The sequence below is a fragment of the Populus alba genome, chromosome 1, assembly GCF_005239225.2.
Source record: "Populus alba chromosome 1, ASM523922v2, whole genome shotgun sequence".
In the NCBI taxonomy this organism is placed as follows: domain Eukaryota; kingdom Viridiplantae; phylum Streptophyta; class Magnoliopsida; order Malpighiales; family Salicaceae; genus Populus; species Populus alba.
The window spans coordinates 33,595,579-33,615,197 of NC_133284.1; the positions used below are offsets into that span (position 1 = coordinate 33,595,579).

Genomic DNA, 19,619 nt, shown 5'->3' on the forward strand with positions numbered 1-19,619 from the left:
TCTGATGCTAGCAATGACGTTTTATTCGGACAAGAAGATAAGGATTTTCATCAAATCAATAGTTTCAAATTTTGGCCTATAAAATGAGACATTTGCCATGTATTTAGGATCTTGGTTGTTCAGATCAAGATCATGCTTTTTATTTCTTTCTTTTATATTTTTGTAATGTTTAAGTTTTATTTCATGTTATATTTTCCTTATTCTCTTGTTTATGCTTTTCATTTCCTTTACTATACTCATGTTCTTATGTTATTTATTTATGTTTTTCTTCTTCATTATGTTTAACTAAGTTTATTATGTCAAGGTTAAAAGGTTACACTAATGGTGTAAGAATAAGTATAATGTAAACTCAACAGGGACCTTAATGTTTAATATTAACCTGTCTTATCTTTTTATCTTACTAATTCTTAATACCTTACTTGTTAAATGGTTAATCTAGATTTGTGTTGTATAACACTTGGTATAACAACTGCTTGGCACTCTCATAGCCCAACCGTATGGTATAACCTACATATGTGCTATGAAAGGAACTTGATTTGTTGTTAACATAAGTTAGCATCATGAATTCCTGACAATATTTAAAAGTTTGGTATTACTTAAATAAGATAATTAATATGATCATGTTAACAATTTATAATGAACTATTAATGACAAATCATGTTATTGGAACCTCCTTTGTGTGTGGTTTCCAGTTGAATAATAAGAGTTTATACTATACTTGATCGAAATACCATTAGTGGATCCTTTAACCTTGACATTTGTTTTTATCATTGTTTAATCCTTACATTAATCTTCCATCTCAAAGTCCTCTTTAACTTATTATTATTATTATTATTATTATTATTATTATTATTATTATACTTAACCTTCCTGGTTGTTCAACCTCGATCTTACCGAATTATTTATTACTTCGACACTCCTACACTTGGGAGAAGACATCAATCTTTTGATCGTGTCAGTGTGTGGCGTGGTGGGATGTCGAGATCGAGGAGTCACCATTTAGTTGTTTGGTCCAAGTCCTTTGGAGACCTAGGTGTACTGGTCTTATCAAAAATTCCAAGGGTAATGGACTATTTTTAGCTAAAAAAGATATTAGTACCCCTAATGCACCTTACCTGAGATAAACTGCATTGTCTGGTCTAAATATATTTTAAAGGTTTTGATGGGTTATTTACCAATGATTTTTCTATAGCTTAGAATAGAGATTTATTTCCATAAATAAATCTTGCATTTCAAATTTATTATAAGCTTGTATGCCCAAATAAATCCTTATAGGAAAGGTCCATTTAGATTATGTTACAGGGTTCACCTATCCTAAAAGATAAAAGAGTTTTCCACGACTCGTATATTATGGTGAAACATACTCTCAATTAAAAATGGTGAATATCTAAAATAATCCTAAAAATTTTTTAATCAACTCTTGGTATTTAAATCATGGCTTACTTATAGATCCAATATTTATATTAGGATATTAAACACTAATTTTCATGAATTAAAATTTTAGAGTTATTGAAATATTGGTCAAATCTTTAAAAAATTTTACAAACTTGGTGTAAATTTCAAAAAATGCAAAGGAAAACCAATACAAGTATTTTTCTAAAAACCATGCTAAATATTTTTCTCTCTCCATTTTTATAAATAAAAATGCAATTTTTATAAGGATTGGGTCGTATGCAACAAGCCAAAATTATTATTATTATTATTATTTAAAGAAATTTTTAGGGTCATGTTTGGCAAAACTATATTTTTGTTCAAAACAAAATTGTCAAAACAGGCCTAAGGTTTTGACTTGACCAGGTCTACTCGAAAACACTAGTTCAACCATTAACTGAACTAAAAACTAAGATTTAACCCAAAACTAAACTAGAATAGAGATTTAAATCGAAACAAAATAAAAAAACACAAAAACATAAAATTTTCTAAGGAAAATAGATCAAACACTAAGGAAAATGAAGAACACGAACAATAATGGATAACATTCAAACTCAAATCCAACAATGTAAACATTAAGTTAAACTAGATTTCAAGCATTAAAAGGAAAGGTTTTGTTCGCAATCAAGCATAAATCAATAATCAAGTATCCATTTGCTTCAATTATTACTAAAACTTCACGATTTTTATCAAAATAGGTTTCAGTTCAAAACCAAAAACCTAAGATTAAAACCCATAAAAATATGTTATTGATACATGAAAACCCTAAATTATTTACTAATAATGATATACAAACTTGCAAAAACTAAAATCAAATCAAAAGAAAATCTAAAACTAGAACTCAAGACAATGTTATTTGAATAAACATAAAAAACATAAACCCATGTGACCTAGAAAATACATTTTAAGCCTTCAAACCAAGCTCTCTTAACCCCAACAAATCACATTATCATAAACAAACAGGTTTCCAAGGCTTGCTAGACCTTTTATGTTAAGTTTTTGAACCTTCACACTAGGGTCTCTTTATAAAGTATATACTTACGTTTTTCTCTCTTCTCCCTCTTTTTTTTTTTTTTTTTTTTGATTTCTAGGGGTATTTGTAGTGTTTTTCTAGTTTTTTGGTGGATTATCTCAAAGATTAATTAAAGCTTAGTCATTTGATCAAAATGAGAGTTCTGGAAAACATTTAACAGCTCGAACCTTTGTGGATGGTGGTTTTGCTTAGGTGGTTTTCTCTTTCTTGGAGACAAAGACATGCAATTCTCATATTTTGATCTCAGATGAAAGATTTATAATCTTTGATAAGAACCCTCTAGTGTTTTTAAGTGTGAACACACGAAAAGATTATGTGGTTTGGCAAAAATTGGTATCTTAGTCAAGGCTGTCTGAATTGGCCACTTTCGAGACATCGCCGGAGAAACTCTGATGTAAACGTCATCAGAGATCACTTGAACTTGGTAGAGGAGATGCACACCTTTCATTTAGGTCTATCCTTGCTTCGTTTGGAGGTTTGTAACTCCACATTCATTCACTTGAAGGTGTCAACTCGATCGGCTCAGAATTTTCAAATGAAGTAATGGCTGATCAAGGATAAGATGTTGAAGACTTCTATGGAAAAATTGTGATATAAATGTCTAATTCAAGGAAATAGGGTTGTAGAGGGGATGCTTTTCTTCTATTTGCAAAAATTTCGTGTTATTTAAAGGTCTATAACTCTATAATGAGCTCTTAAAATGTGTTAATTCGATCATCCAAAGCTCTCATGGAAAGAGATGAGTAGTCGGTGAATAACACGTCGTTTAGGTTAAACCCCTAGAAATTAAGGTTTTTAATTTGGGATTTAACAGATTTTATTTTAGTCCCTATTATTCCAATTACTTTTAATTGTGCCCATAATTGCCTTATATGCTCTTAATTTCATGCAATTTCACCTTTGTCAAACTCAATCATCAGCCCTAAAGTTTAGCCTCCTTTTTATCTTAGTCATTGGTTTTCTATTTGTGTATTTTGACCCTTAATTAACTAATTTTTCTTGCAATTAAGTCCTCAATATAATTAATTAAGCCTTCCAAAACTCTTATTAGGTCCTTATTCATTCAAATTTGTATTTCTTTACCCTAAATAAAAATCTTTTCACCAGATAAGTTTTTTATCAAACAAAATTGGATTGTCAATCTTGTATATTCTAGTACTCCAATTTTTCCATTTGTCATTTTGATCATTCATCATCAACTTGAGCAATCTTTTGAGCTTTCTTCATGTCTAATTTTTTTTTTGGTAAAAAATAGGTAACAACATGCACTAACACCGACCACCAATATGTTCATGTTTGTTTTTTGCGTTTCAAATTTTTTTTTTTAAAAAAATTAAAAATTAATTTTTTTTAATTACTTCAAATTATTATTTTTTGATGTTTTAAGATTTTTTTATGCGTTTATATTAAAAATAATTTTTTTAAAATAAAAAAAATATTATTTTAATATATTTTTAAATAAAAAATATTTTAAAAAGTATCAATTGAACCAAAAATTGAAGATGATGGTCTTATAATTCTCTCTTGTTGTCGAATGAACACTGATCGGTCGGACGAACTGAGCCCTGCATCGGAGTCATTCTTGGGCTGGAGATTACGGTGCTTATATTTCAATAAACTTAGACATCGGGGTTCCAACAAAAGGATAGATTGACTAGAGTGTCGAGAAGAGAGCATTATTTGGTTTTGGTCAGCCCTTTATGATACGTCTTAAGCATTGTTTATTGCTCGATAACCACCACCAAGTTTCCTCTCCCTGAGACTTTGATAAACCTACCAACCCCCTCTTAGACTTTGATTTATTCAACATATGTTTCACCTAATTAACTACCATCTCTAAATATATTCAAAATAAATACAAAAACCCAATCCAACCCGACTAGTTACCATCATATCACACACCGCACAGATGCTTCCATGCATCAGTCTCAACTTCCCTGAAAACACCAAAATAAATATTCATTCCAACCTCTCCTTTCCCCGCTTCTCTTGGCTTGCGAATAAGCAGCCTGCAGCCGGGCAAAGTAAAACCAGAAGCTGGGTTGTATGTGTTTGTCCGAAAAATACCGACTTCTCCTTTACAGTTTCTGGTCGAACATAACACAACTCATCTCTTCAACCTCCACACACGCACACACACGTATATGTCTTCGTGCTTGTGCATAATTGCATAACTGTTGTAAAGCTATAAAGAAACATCGCCCCCTCTGCTGTCATAGAGTTACTTCTTATTTTTCGCTGATAGTCGGAGACTCCAAATCTAAATTATGGCCATTGATATCCCATCCTTTAATATCTCAACCCTGGAACAAATGTAAGTTGCTCACTTTGCTTTTCAATTTGATCACTTTTTACTTTTTAGATTTTGGATTCTATTATAACATAAAAATTCCTTGAACCCCATTTGGTTATATAAAGGAGTTTTACTTGTAAAGATGAACTGAGGGAGATTATAGACGAGGACCTTGTTTTTAGCTGAAATGGAGAAATTGATTTTAACCCATTAAACGTTCTTATGCCCTTTTGTTTCTTCTTTTAATTCTGTGAATTTTAGAGCGAGAGTTGAGAATTGGTGATCAAAGAACCTTGGTAACATTTTCATGTGGTGTTATTTCGAAATTTGGAGAAAAGTTGCATTGAAAGAGGAAAAGGACGGTCATTGATATCACCTTATGGCTTGTTGAAGTAGTTGATATTTTCCTGTCTATAGCTAATGAAAACACTTGATTTACTTTGATTTTTTATTTTTTCACTTTGATTCTGGTTGCAGGTACATTGATTCTTGCAAGAGGCATGGTGTCCTACCTAATACAGAAATTTTATCTGGTTTCCTTAAGGTCAGTGTAGGTTAGAGTTATAATTTACCTGTGCGTTCAACAAAACCTGATTAAAATAACAGTAACTTGTATGTGTTTAAATTTGTAATGTTTGATTTAGGCTAGGGTTTAAATTTGTAATGTTTGATTTAGGCTAGGGTTTAAATTAGTTATTGATGGAAACAAGAAGTTGAACCTGCCTGATCACTGCTTTGCTGTTCAGGCTGAGGTTAAAAAGTCCTGCAATGAGATATGTAGCTTGGAGATCATCTTGGACCATCTTGAAGATATTGATGTTCCTCCGCTTCTTGATGTGTGTGCAAACATTGAAACTTCTGAGATTGAAGTGGTTGATATACGTAATGGACCAAATTGTGCTTTGCATGGAGAATATGCTTTATCTTTGATGCGTGCTTTCATTCAAAAGCTTCAAGTAGTTGATCTTCAGGATTTGCCATTTGGAAAGGACTTCTTACGGTATATAGTTGTTCTTATTGTTGTTACTTGTATAATGCTTTTGATGAGTAAAAGCAGTTCTATGATAAGGCACCAAAGGGACACCATCTGTTTGCAGTGATCGGAAAAGCCACTCCAAAAATAATGAATAAAAAATTCTAAATTGCCCTCATTTACCCAAAAAAATATCTCTGCATACCAGAAATGCAAAGTCGGTAGCCACTGAAGGTTCTTCCACTTCCAAAGCAGCCAGAAATTATGAGGAAGGCCTAGACAAGAAGAGACTTCCTTAAACCTTAACATCATTTCAGAATCTGACTATGCATTCTTTTGTTAGAATTGTCTAGAATCCCGACTTCTTTCTCTTAAACGAGCATGGAATACGTTGTAGTTTTCTGGAATATGATATATTTTTTTATTACTAACTTCAGTTTCATACTCAGGGAGCTTTCTCAGAAAGGTTTAGCTTGCCAAATTTTGAATTTGAGATCTTCTCATTTCCGGAATCTGAACATGGCAGGGAAATTCATGCAAATACATACCCTCAACCTTGATTTTAGTACTTCACTGACAAGCTTCCAGGAGGATTGTTTTACTTGCATGCCCATTCTAACTTGCCTCTCAATGTGCGAGACAAGAGTTGCAAATCTCTGGACAACTATTGCAGCACTTTCTAAACTCTCTTCTTTGGTAGAACTTCGGTTTCAGAAGTGGATATGCTGCAATGATTCCGCCTTTCCTTCAGCATCTTCAGGTGGAAATTTGGAGGATCAACCTGATGTTAGAGAACTTTTGACTGATATTGATGAAGAATCATATCTTAACCAAGGCACAGATGAGGCAACCGGGAATGTGTTTTCATTCGATAATATAGCTACAGGTCAGCAAGTTCAAAGTATGATGGAGGATTCATCAGATGACAATGAAGTTGATTTTTCAAGTTATTGGCAAGAATTTGATTATATGGATATGTTGGCCAATTTTTCTTCTGGCTGGAACAGGCAGGTCAATCTGCAAAGTGAGGTAATGCACAGGTGCTCTTTCCTTATGTCCTGGTCGCGAGTGATCTCAGACTAAGGAAGCGGGTGCATCTTATCACTGAAGAAAGTGGCATCATTTTGTTTGTTTTCAATTGGTAGCATTCAGAACGAATTTTTTTAATTCATGTGAAGAAGTCTAGCAAAGTATGATTATTGTAAGTATAGCAAAGTATGATTATTGTATCTTTTCACCTGCAATTATTTTGAATTTTTGTATTTCTCCTGGTCACATTAGACTTGAAAGGATTGGTGGATTGTGGATCTTGTTTTTCTTGTCCTTTTCATTTTAAAGTGGCAAGTGTCTGGTCAGTTGTGGTTATAAATGTAGACTTCCTATAGTGCACGGTCCCAGCTTCCTTCATAATGCTGGATTGCTAAATATGTAATATAGATTGAATTTATGGTATTTTCTTGAGTCCATCCAACCCCCTTTCTTTCTAAATACTCAATAATCAAATTTGTTATTTGCTTGGCAGCTTTCTTCTGGTACATCAGGGAATAAAAAAGAAGAGTCCCTGCATGGTTACTTTGGGAGACATATTGCAGATGTTCCTTCGAAGTATATCTCTCATCACGCTTCACCAATATGCTTCGAGAAACATTATAGAGAGTACATGATAGCTTCATTACCCAATTTGAAAGTTTTGGATAACTTACCTGTCAGAAAGATTGACAGCGAAAGGGCAGCTGTTACATTTTCACAATACTTCGAGTACTTACCATACAATCGGAAGCATAAAGAAAGTGCTGTCAGCATCTTGCACAAGCGCGAAATAAAAGATACCCGTTCTCATATGCTGTCAAAAAATCAAAAGCCTTCTTATTCTCATGGAAACTCCCAATACTCTTATACCCGGTCTCTTTGTGCTGCAAAGTTGGGATCTTCTGCTTGGCCATTGTTGCATTCACTTTCTGTATCAGGCTGTGATTTAAGTGATGGAAGTAGGAGTTTCCGGCCCAGACAGTTTGAGTACCATCCATCTCTTTCTAGCATAATGGTGTTTGGAACCTTGGATGGTGAAGTTGTTGTGGTCAACCATGAGAATGAGAAAGTAGTTAGGTATGTTTCATCACTTGGTGCCATGAATAGTGTGTTGGGACTCTGCTGGCTCAAGAAATATCCATCTAAGGTATGTCAATCTGCATTAAGTGTGGTGGATATGTGTCTTTGCATGATGTCACCTTTTGTAATTACTTTTGTTTTTCTCACTAGTGTACAAGAAATTATGCTTTGTATGTAAGTGAGGTAATTCTATACAACTAACTGATTTTAGAAATGGTCAATAGCTAATTTAAAGTGTTATCCACTTAAAAACAGAGTTAGTTTGATCTGTACTTCTACAGGATTTACTTGAATGTGGTGAGGTGATTAATACAACATGATGCTCATGTGCCTCAAGTTAGGAACAGCATATTCTAAAACAGTGTGCATGTTGCTCCGGCCTCCACAAGACCGAACTTCTGAGATGCAATAAGATCATTAGACATTTTCTGTCAAGCTTTTGTTAGAGCATTTGATTATGTGCATACCAAGTCCCTGATCACATGGCTACTTCTGATTCTGATTTGCTTTCAGTTCATAGCAGGTTCAGATAGTGGTTTGCTAAAATTGTATGACATAGAGCACATGCCCCCAACAATTACGGGCATGTATTCAGCTGCCGGTTCAATCACCTTTGATGACTTTGACCAATTGACATCTGTTCATGTTAACTCCACCGATGAACTATTTCTGGCGAGCGGATACTCAAAAAATGTTGCTTTGTATGACATCAACAGTGGAAGGCGCATACAGGTGTTCACTGATGTGCACAGAGAGCACATCAATGTTGTCAAGTTCTCAAACCATTCCCCATCAGTTTTTGCAACTTCTTCATTTGATCAGGATGTCAAACTATGGGACTTGAGACAGAAACCAATACAGCCTTGCTATACTACTACTTCAGTCTCTAGAGGAAATGTGATGGTGTGCTTTTCTCCAGATGATCACTATCTTCTTGCATCTGCTGTTGATAATGAGGTATTCTTTGAATTAATTTACTGCATTTTTAGGGGCATGCAGTTCCATCAATTTGAATGCTAAATTAGGGCCCCATCAATTGTTTTCCCTCATACAGAATCCACCCTTAACGAAACTTAGGTTTGATGTGCATACAGATAAGAATTTTTCCCCATGATGCAATGTTCTAAACCCTTTCTTGTTTGTAATGTCACCCCTTACTTTTTTAGTACTTCATCCTAGCGATCTTCATCTGGATTGAGCCCTAATTACCTGGCCATCTAAGCTGTGTTTACTGTCTATGATGACTTATAATACCACATACTATGTTCGAGATAGGAGGAGTAGAATTGTTTATTTGTTAGGGTGCAAGATGTGATTCATCAGGGTTTGAAACTCATGGACGTATTTCCTTTATTTCAAGCAACCCTAGCAGTTAGCTTCTTAGTCCTTAATTTATGCTCCTTTTGCAATTTGGCCTTGACAACTTGCTGAATGTTCATTTCCTCTCCTTCAATTATACCTTGTGCACTGATTTTTTTTTATTTTATTTTTTCTGATATTTATTACAATTATTTCACTTTTTTTAAGGAAATTAGTGGAGTCTTGAGATTAAAATGTAGAAATGTATCAGGTTCGACAACTTTTGGCTGTTGATGGGAGGCTTCACTTGAGTTTTGACATAGCACCTACGGGAAGTTCACAGAATTACACCCGTTCCTACTACATGAATGGAAGGGATTATATTATAAGTGGGAGTTGTGATGAACATGTGGTCCGTGTTTGCTGTGCTCAAACTGGAAGGCGTCTCAGAGACATATCCTTGGAGGTACCTTCATCTTTTAATTGGGACGTGGAAGCATGGATTTCAATTAATGACATAAAAGTTCTATAGATATTTATATTGGAACCATATTTGCCCAGGGAGGGTTCTAGGATTGCATTTTCTTGGAACCTGTAAACTGAGCTTATGCTGTTCTTTTGCAGGGGAAAGGCCTAGGGAATTCAATGTATGTGCAATCTTTGAGGGGAGATCCTTTTAGGGTGAGTTTACACTTGCTATTGATTCTTAACCTTCTTTTATCAATTCGAGAGTAGATTTGAGAAACTTTATAATTCTTTCAGTGTTTGGATTTTGAGCAAATCATTGTCATTTGTTAATTTACCTCATGAAATCTCTCCTCTTCCATATTAGTATTATGTAACTTGTTGGTGAAAGCTACTTTGTTTTTTAGTCTGCCATTTTCTCTCTCTCCACTTGCCCTCCAGCCACCTTAGTCAACCTCCCATGGGTCATGGGTTTTGGAAACAGTCATTTAGCTCTTTCATTTAATCCCATTTAAGTAGCTTCTGCTTGGTATATTGTTAAACTACCAAGCTGAGGTTTTGTGCATTATTGAATTATTAAATGAATCACACTTGTGTTTTTATGTCCCTGTACAAAGGATTTCAACATGAGTATATTGGCAGCCTATATGCGTCCCAACTCGAGGTATGAAATTGTGAAGGTATAAATTCTTGCCCTGCTTTTCTGACTTTGTATTTTGAAGCTTGTTGCTCGGTTCCATTTTCCTTTCAAGATTCTAAGATTTTAAGGTACAATTTGCAGGTCAATTTGCTAGCTTCCTGCGGGGATGCCATGGGATACTCTAAAACCCGGGATTCCTGCCCATCCATTAGCATGGGAGGTTGAGGTTTATTTTCTTTTCATGATAAGAGTAGGATTTTAGCTTGAAATCTCACCCACTTCTGGGCTAAACACCTAATGGTAAAAAAAATGTATATTAATCATGGTTTATAAGATCTTTGTCTTTTGTATATGTAATGAACATGCATTTCGCAGTGCAAACAATTCTAGCATAAGCAATCAACGTCATGGTGATTGGTTGAAGATCCAATGGCGTTAAAGCGTTTGTAATTTGATCTGAGCATTTGGGATCTCAGCAACTTAATTTTTTCTAACAAAACTATACAAGGTGGAGGAGGGTATTTGATGATAGAAAACATGCATGCGGTTCCTAACAAGTCATGACAGTAGAGGCGAAAAACAAGCAATCAGAGTTGAAAAGTTTCCAAAAGTGGCTCAAAATCATTCATTTTATTGGAAGGAATCCCCCAAAACAAACAACTTGGCAATTAATATTGAGATTTAGATGAAAGCATGACGTCGTTGATCATAGAGTAACGCTACTCATGATTCCCAGTTATTTTTACGAACAAAATCATCCAGGGATGGATGTAAATCGTGAAACGAGAGGAACAAAAACAGGCGTTGGACTTTTCATTTCTGTACTGGAGGGTTATAAAACGCGGGAGTAAAGGCTCAACCACCTAGGAGTACTCGTCTTAATTGTATCTGTCCTCATTGCTTACGTTGTATCTTTGAGACGTGGATGAAACTCCTAGTTATTATGCCACCGAGAACGCACCTGTTGGCGCCAGCTGTGTGTGTGAGTGTCTATATATATATATATATATATATATTAAGCAATATACTAAAAGGCGTGGGGAAACTACTGTAGCTTCCCCACGCCTTTTACTTATTTAAGCTGTTTCATTTTTATTTTTTTTTTGCAGTTTTTTTTTATGTTTTTTCTTTTGTGACTTTTTTTTTTTTTTCGTTTTTGGTTTTTTTCTGTAACAGTTTTTTTTTTTTTTTCTCTGTAGCAGCTTTTTTTTTTTCTTTTTTTTACATGTTTTTTTTTTAACGCATGGGCTTTTCATTGTAGTAGCTTTGTTTTTTTTTTTTCCTCGCTTTTGTTTCTTCTATTTTTTACATATAATGTATTACTGTGCGCACAGTGCAACACTTGACCTTTTTTTTTTTTTGCCCATTGGTTTTTTTTTTATTGCTTTTTTCTTTGTGTTTTTTTCTTTTAATGAATTTTTTTTATTTAATTTAGTTTGTTAATATGAAAAAAAATAATTTAGTTATTATACTTTCATTACGCGGATCTCGTTTTTTTTTATATATTAAGCTGGTTGAGAACTTAACTTTGTAGCTTTTTTTTTTTAAAAAAAAAAAAAAACACTATGGATTACTACAGTATTTCCCTTACATGATTTTTGTTTGGCTGCAGTGTTTTCCTCACATGTTTATTTTTTAAATTATCTTTGTTAATTTTTTTTTTAATATTGAGTTAGTTGAGAATTTAGCTTTAACTTTAGCTTTTCCTATGTTTTTTTCATTATAATTATTATTATATTGTATTGTATTATATGACTGTTTTTTTCTTTTATTTTTTCTTTTTAATTTTTTTTAATGAATTTTTTTTTGTTTGATTTAGTTTGTTAATGTTAATTTTTTTTTTTATTTAGTTATCATATTTTCATGATACGAATCTCGGTTTGATGGGTTAACCTGGTTTAACGAGTTATTTTTTTCATTTAGTTTAGTTTGTTAAATTTAATTTTCTTTCTATTTAATTATCATATTTTCATGACACGTATCCTAGACTTGACGAGTTAACTTGGTTTGATGGGTTAACCCGGTTAATTCTGGGTAAACCTTTTTTTTTTTTTTCTATTTAGTTATCAAACTTTCATGACGCAAATTCCAGGTTTTACGGGATAACCTGGTTTAAAAGGTTAACCCAATTAATTCAATTTTTTTTCTTTTTCTTCATTAGTTTTTTCCTTTCTATTAATTTTTTTTCTTTATTTTTTTAATTAATCTATTTAATTATCACATTTTTATGACACGACTTTATAGCCAGACCCACATCCAATATTCTTGGGTTCGGTGTTACAGTCAAACTCACTTAAACTTGGGTCATGCAAGTTTAATTTTATTATTAATATTATAAATATTACTCTTAGGTCAGGTGTTGCAGCCAAACCCAAGATTCTTGGGTATAACTTTATAGAAAAACCTAAGATTTTTAAATTTTTATTTTTTTATTTTTTTATACAGAAATGACCCGCAGCATCGTGCGAGTATCAAAGCTAGTTAAAGAACTCTAAAACGCGTGGTGTTTTCACTGTAGCAGCCACTGCAGCTTTGCAGCAGGGTTTTTTTTTTTTTTTTTTTGCAGCAGGTTTTTTTTTTTTACATGTTTTTTTTTTCTTTTTTTTTTACCCATATTCTTTTTTGTAGCAATTTTTTTTTTTTTTACATGTTTTTTTTCTTTTTTTTTACCCAAAATTGATTTCTTCTTCTTCTTTTTTTCTTTTTTTGTTTCAAAATTATATTTACTAATTTTTTTTTTTAATATTGAGCTGGTTGAAAATTTAACTATGTAGTTTTTTTTTCTTTAAAACATTGTGGATTGCTATAATATTCTCATACATTGTTTTCTTTTTTCTTTTTATGATTTCTTTATTTCTTTTTTTTTTCTTTTCAAAATGGTCTTTGTAGTTTTTTTTTTCAAAAAAAAAAAACAATATAGATTGCTATAGTTTTTCCCCACATGTTTTTTTTTAAATTATCTTTATCAAATTTATTTTTTCAATATTGAGCTAGCTAATAATCTAGCTTTAGCTTTCCTCACATGTTTTTTTTTATTTTTTTATTTGTTTTTCTTTTTTTTTCAAAATTTTCATTTTTTACATATTTCCTTTTTTTTTTTCGAATTATTTTTGTTGATTTTATTTTTTTACTATTGAGCTGGTTGAAAATTTAGTTTTTTTATTTTTTTCTTTAAAACACTATAGCTTTTCCCACGTGTTTTCTTTTTCGCTTTTGTTTCCTTTTTTTTACATGTTTTTTTTTTCATTTCTTTTACCCAAAATTGACTTCTTCTTTTTTAAATAGTATTTTTTTTTCTTTAAAACACTATAGCTTTCCTCACGTGTTGTTTTTTTTTCGCTTTTGTTTCCCTTTTTTTTACATGTTTTTTTTTTCATTTTTTTTACCCAAAATTGGTTTCTTCTTCTTTGTTTTTTTAAATAGCCTTTGTCGGTTTTTTTTTTTATATATTGAGCTGGTTGAGAACTTAACTTTGTATCTTTTTTCAAAAAAAAAAAAAAACTATGGATTACTACAGTGTTTTCCTTACATGGTTTTTGTTTGGCTGTAGTGTTCCCCCCACATGTTGTTTTTTTTAAATTATCTTTGTCGAATTTAGTTTTTCAATATTGAGTTGGTTGAGAATTTAGCTTTAGCTTTAACTTTCCCCACGTTTTTTTTTTTATTTTTCTAAATTTTCCCCATATTTTTTCATTATAATTATAATTATAATTATATTGTATTATATTATATTATATTATATAACTGTTTTTTTTCTTTTTAATTTTTTTTAATGAATTTTTTTATATTTAATTTAGTTTGTTCATGTTTGATAGGTTAACCTGATTTGACGTGTTATTTTTTTATTTAGTTTAGTTTGTTAAAATTAATTTTCCTTCTATTTAATTATTAGATTTCCATACTTTTATGACATGCATCTTGGGCTTGACGGGTTAACTTAGTTTGATTAGTTAACCCGGTTAATTCGGGGTAAACCCGTCATTTTTTTCTATTTCAGTTATCAAACTTTCATGACGCGAATCTCAGGTTTTATGGGATAACATGGTTTAAAGGGTTAACCCAAGTAATTCAATTTTTTTTTCTTTTTTTTCATTGGTTTTTTCCTTTCTGTTGATTTTTTTTCTTTGTTTTTTTTAATTAATCTATTTAATTATCACATTTTTATGACACGATCTTATAACCAGACCCACATCCAATATTCTTGGGTCCAGTGTTGCAGTCAGGTTCACTTAGATTTGGGTCATGCAAGTTTAATTTTATTATTAATATTATAAATATTACTTTTAGATCAGTTGTTATAGCCAAACCTAAGATTCTTTGGTATAACTTTACAAAAAAACCCAAGATTTTTAAATTATTATTTTTTATAATATTTTTTATGCAAAAAAAATGACTCGCGGCATCGCGCGGGTCAAGTGTCTAGTATATATATATGAGCGGAGTGGGTACTTTTTAATTATAGTTTTTTTTTAATTAAAATTAAAAAAAAAAGATTTATATAAAATTATGTTAATTAATTAAAACACTTTAAATTATATTTTATATATATACTAAAAGAAAATAGATTTTTATAGTGGAAATGGAACAATTAATTTTTTTTTAATTTTTTTACTGTAGTGGATACTGTGTAGTTATGGTAAATATGTAATTTTTTTTAAATAAGTTTTTCTTATATCTTTTTATTTATATTTGATATTTTTATTATTTTATACTCGATCTATTTACCATTATTTTTCTGTTTTTTTTATTGTATATTTTTTAAAAACACATTATTTTTTATTCTTTACACTTTATCACTATTTCACATATTTATATTTATTTTTTGTTTCTATAATCATTTTTTTGTAATTTATTTTTTTAAAAAATTATTATATAAAAACTAAAAAAATGATGTTTTAATATATCAGTTATAAAAGTTTTTTATTTTTTTATTATATTAAAAATGAGCTTGGAATCTTTTATGTTTTTATTATAACACATGATTTTTACTAGTATATAATTAAAATAATTCACAGAACGCAACAGGAAAACAAACAAATCCACAGTATCTCTTGTTCGCAAGCTGAAACCGCGTCTGTATATGGCTGAATCCACCGCGCATTCGTAAAATGCCACGCGAAGCTCCAGCTGTTCAATTTATTGCCCACACCCGTACGTACCCCTTTAAACTTATTTATTAATGGCTTTGGTGTTATATATTCCCATGCACGCTCCCACTCCTCTCTTCACTCCACTCCCTCTTAGGCTAGCTCTAGTTATATCTCTGCTGCTGCGTGCTTCGGATTGAGGCAAAACAAGAGATGAAGCTCTTCCTTGCTGCTCTGTTGCTGTGCTCCCTCCTCTTCAGTTCATCTTTCTTGGAACCTGTCATGGCCAAGTCATGTAACTAATTAACCGAGGGCTTCGTTTACTAATTTAAAAGCTGAGATATATATATATATATATATATATATATATATATATATTACTACTTTCTTTGTTAGGCCTCTAAAATTAGCAGATGCAGGCTCCATCCCTGTTTGTGTTTGTTTAGTTAGTTCTCGAAAAACTCATCATGTTGGTGATTTCTTGTGGTGTAGCTTTCTGTACCAAGAAGTGCAATACGAGGTGCGCAAACGCTGGCATACAAGACAGGTGCTTGAAGTACTGTGGAATATGCTGTGAGCAGTGCAAGTGTGTGCCTTCTGGAACTTATGGGAACAAGCACGAGTGCCCTTGTTACAGGGACAAAAGGAACTCCAAGGGCAAGCCCAAGTGTCCTTAAATGACAATCTCTTACACAGTCAGGATGTGCCTGTGTTGAGAAATTAAGATCTCATATATATGTACCAGCTAGCTGTGTATAATTAGTTCTTGGGAGTGTTCTTGAGTGATTAGCTAGCGTGCGTGGGGGTACGTAGCTGCTAGATATAATAAGAGCATGTCAATCCTGTTTCCCTTTTCATTTCTCTTCGTGTTTGTTTTTTTTCTTCTGGCATTAGTTGCGGGCTTTGATTAGCTTGGTCGTTCATGATCGTGTAATGAAGACCAGTGTTAATGCTGCTGTTCGTGTCGTACGTCGTTTTATGCAAAAAGTGTGTTATTTTCTTTGTTCAACTTGCGATTGATATTTGATTAATTTCAAATGGTTATGATTAATTAAATTAATTAAACTGTCTCTCCATTCTGATCTTCACCAGTTTGAGTACTCAACTCTAATCCGTATATTTCTTTTTTAGCTAGAAGTCACCACCACCTCAGAGATGTGTTTGCAAAAAATAATAATGTATTTTAGTATAAAAATACTTTAAAAAATAATTGTGATTATATTCTAAACAGACAAACAGACAAACGTGAGTGGATAGTTGCTACGTGGCAGATTAGTAGGTTGATTTATTGATTGCCAATTGGCTAAAATACTGGGCCCGACAGATCGGTAGTGATGACCGATGAGAGAAAAGAGTAACTTTCAGCCCATGCCCAATATCCTAAAAGCTGCGCTATTTTATTTGTATGGGCTCTCGACTTCTTAAATGGACTTCACCTACAAGGATTCGACCCAAGCCTCACAAAATCAAAACGGCATCGCTTGCTCGCATTTAGCCTTTCTCCATCACCTTGGGGTTAAAAATCTCCTCTCTGCTTTTCAATTTCAAGTTCTCCATTTTTTAAATTTGTCCAAGCGCGAGAGAGAGCTTCTGATATCCAACAATGGCAAACCCTAACCTCCAAGATATTATAGAGAAGCAAGTGCTTACTGTAGCCAAGGCAGTGGAAGACAAGATCGATGAAGAGATCTCAGCCTTAGACCGTCTCGATCTCGACGATATAGAAGTATTGAGAGAGAGACGGTTACAACAAATGAAGAAAATGGCGGAGAAGCGTAGTCGTTGGATCTCTTTAGGTCATGGTGAGTACACGGAGATTCCATCAGAGAAGGATTTCTTCTCTGTTGTTAAAGCTAGTGATCGTGTCGTTTGCCATTTCTATCGCGATAATTGGCCTTGCAAGGTAGTATTAGAAATCACCATCACTTTTTTTCTACAATTTAATTTATTTGATTCAAGAAAGTTCTTTTTTTATTGATGTTTCATTGTTTTAAGGAATTTTGTTGTGCTTGTAGAAATTAAAAGCTTGGAATTTTGAGTTTTGTAGGTTCTATTTCTCAATTGTTGCTCTTTTTTTTTATGGGGTGGATTTTTAGGGTTTTGCTATATTGAATTTTTAGTCTTTGTTTCTTGACATGGGCTGTGATTTGCCCTTCGTATCAATTGAAGGGCAATTTTGGAAACAAGATTGTCCTCAATTGAAGTTAGAGGTTGCTAGATGCCTAAACTACCTAAACTATTATCTACTGTGCTTAACTCAAATACTTATGCAGCTTCTTCTCGTTTAAATTTTCTTTAATTTCTGAGGGTTATAAGGCACCTGGAAGCTTTAATAGCAATACAATGGCATTGCTTAGTTGCTTGATGTTGCCACACTGGAAAGAATATTAAGCGAAAGAACTACTACGTTTGAGCTTTTCAAAATGTGATGAAATATGTTGTGTGTGAGAAAGTTATATTAATATTTCCTTTACGTTGATTGGGAAAATGGATGGTTTAGGAGAAAATTTCATGCTTACTGTTCATTTGCAGGTGATGGACAAGCACATGAGCATACTGGCGAAGCAACATGTAGAGACACGTTTTGTGAAGATCCATGCTGAAAAAAGTCCATTTTTGGCTGAAAAGCTCAAGATTGTTGTTCTTCCAACTCTTGCACTTATAAAGAATACCAAAGTGGATGATTATGTGGTGTGTTTTGTATATTTATGGCTACATGTTGTTGACTGAATTCACTCTTTTTTTCCACTGTCTGAAAATTAGACTGCCATGTTTTTATTGTTTTCAGGTGGGATTTGATGAGCTGGGAGGGACAGATGAGTTTAACACACAGGATTTGGAGGAGAGATTGGCTAAGGCTCAAGTGATATTTTTTGAGGGTGAATCGTCTCTAAATTCATCGAAATCCAGTGCACAAACCAGGAGTGTGCGACAAAGTGAGAGCCATGACTCTTCAGATTCAGATTAAATCATAGTAATCTCCTTTTGGGTTACAAGGTGACTCCAATCCTTGTCTAGTAGAGCATGCCTGTCACAATCTGCCAATTTAGCTACATCTCATTGGCTACAATCGCTGTATTGTCTGGTTTTGTAGAAAGCAGATGGGGGCTTTATGTCGTCCAAGTCCCTGAGTTTCAGCTCATCCTATTCTCGAGTTTGATATAAACCTTATATCGATTATTCCATATTTTGATATCCATGCCATTGACATCATCCGGTGGATGGAATTATGGTGCTGTTACTGTCTTGTCGACTTATTTTTTTGAAACAGCTTCCATTTTTCAATAGGAAATGAAATTCCCCAAAGCATTAATACTATGTTTCCACGGATTATGATATGTTGAACTGGTGCTCTATTTTGCAAGCTGCAATATTAACTACTAATTATTACAAACAAAAATTAAATGATGAGGTGTTTTCACCGTAGTATAGTTTTACAATCGACCTGAGAGTTGAGCTAAAGCTGAAAACTTGTGGCCTGAGCCGGGTTGGATTGAATAAAAAATAAAAGTAACCCGGATAAAACTTGGATCAATCAAACTGAACTATTCTATCGAATATTTTTAGAAAAGAGAAGATTTTTTCAGAATTTCTTATCATCAACTTTCTTAACTACCGAACATGCAGTCATTGTTATAAAAAAACAAATATTAAAATGCTAAAAAAATAAAATTCAAAACAAATAGAAAGGAACCCTAATGTCAAAACTTCGTAAACAGCAAAGCATCCAATTATTATGTAAGAAGGTTGAGAATTGGTGGAAGAAAAGTGAGAATAAAAAGAATAATAGTGTCCCTGACGACTAAAAAAGGATTTTGAAACTCAAGGAAAAGATGAGCTGTTGCAAAAATAAATCCTTAACGTGGGCTGCAGTTTTTCTTTTAATTTATTAGGCCTATAAAAAGATGAAATATAGGAGGTAAAAAAAAATAGATTTATACTTGGGCTTGGAGTTTGTCATGAATTTAGTAGTCCTATAAAAGGGTGTGTGTATATATTTATTTTGGATCGATCTAGCCTGGGATTCGAGAGTTAGTTCCGATTAGACTTTAAAAATATAATTTCTCACAAAAAATTATTCACTAAATAGTGGCTTGTTTATATTTTTTTTTAAATTCTTTTTCTGCAACATCAGATCTAGATCTACCAGGTATTGAGATTCATAATTTATTTTGACTATACCCTTTTTCACAAATCACTATTCATTAGAATAATGGTTTACTTTTTTTTTTTTTAATTTCATCCTTTAATATTAGATTTACTGGGTATTAGACTTTATAATTTATTTT

General features: G+C 32.6%; 2 protein-coding genes across 2 annotated transcripts; both read left to right on the top strand.

Annotated features, from left to right (window-relative positions):
- The first annotated feature begins 4,127 nt into the window (after positions 1 to 4,127).
- LOC118055464 (protein DWD HYPERSENSITIVE TO UV-B 1) lies at positions 4,128 to 10,668 on the top strand. Its single transcript, XM_035067381.2, has 10 exons — positions 4,128 to 4,778; positions 5,235 to 5,301; positions 5,504 to 5,757; positions 6,180 to 6,759; positions 7,253 to 7,906; positions 8,353 to 8,796; positions 9,410 to 9,604; positions 9,763 to 9,819; positions 10,221 to 10,283; positions 10,385 to 10,668. Exons 1-10 carry the CDS (start codon positions 4,732 to 4,734, stop codon positions 10,466 to 10,468), a joined length of 2,445 nt encoding a protein of 814 aa, XP_034923272.1. The 5' UTR covers positions 4,128 to 4,731; the 3' UTR covers positions 10,469 to 10,668.
- Positions 10,669 to 16,840: 6,172 nt separating this feature from the next.
- LOC118055463 (thioredoxin domain-containing protein 9 homolog) lies at positions 16,841 to 18,667 on the top strand. The gene is made up of 3 exons (XM_035067379.2): positions 16,841 to 17,233; positions 17,863 to 18,021; positions 18,119 to 18,667. Exons 1-3 carry the CDS (start codon positions 16,934 to 16,936, stop codon positions 18,296 to 18,298), a joined length of 639 nt encoding a protein of 212 aa, XP_034923270.1. The 5' UTR covers positions 16,841 to 16,933; the 3' UTR covers positions 18,299 to 18,667.
- Positions 18,668 to 19,619: the final 952 nt, after the last annotated feature.

Bases quoted from the DNA above. Each gene is read 5' to 3' on its own strand.
- LOC118055463 (XM_035067379.2), top strand. From the start codon at position 16,934: ATGGCAAACCCTAACCTCCAAGATATTATAGAGAAGCAAGTGCTTACT. The intron at 17,234-17,862 runs GTAGTATTAGAA...GTTCATTTGCAG, and splicing joins GCGATAATTGGCCTTGCAAG to GTGATGGACAAGCACATGAG. The intron at 18,022-18,118 runs GTGTGTTTTGTA...TATTGTTTTCAG, and splicing joins CCAAAGTGGATGATTATGTG to GTGGGATTTGATGAGCTGGG.
- LOC118055464 (XM_035067381.2), top strand. From the start codon at position 4,732: ATGGCCATTGATATCCCATCCTTTAATATCTCAACCCTGGAACAAAT. The intron at 4,779-5,234 runs GTAAGTTGCTCA...TTCTGGTTGCAG, and splicing joins ATCTCAACCCTGGAACAAAT to GTACATTGATTCTTGCAAGA. The intron at 5,758-6,179 runs GTATATAGTTGT...TTTCATACTCAG, and splicing joins TTTGGAAAGGACTTCTTACG to GGAGCTTTCTCAGAAAGGTT.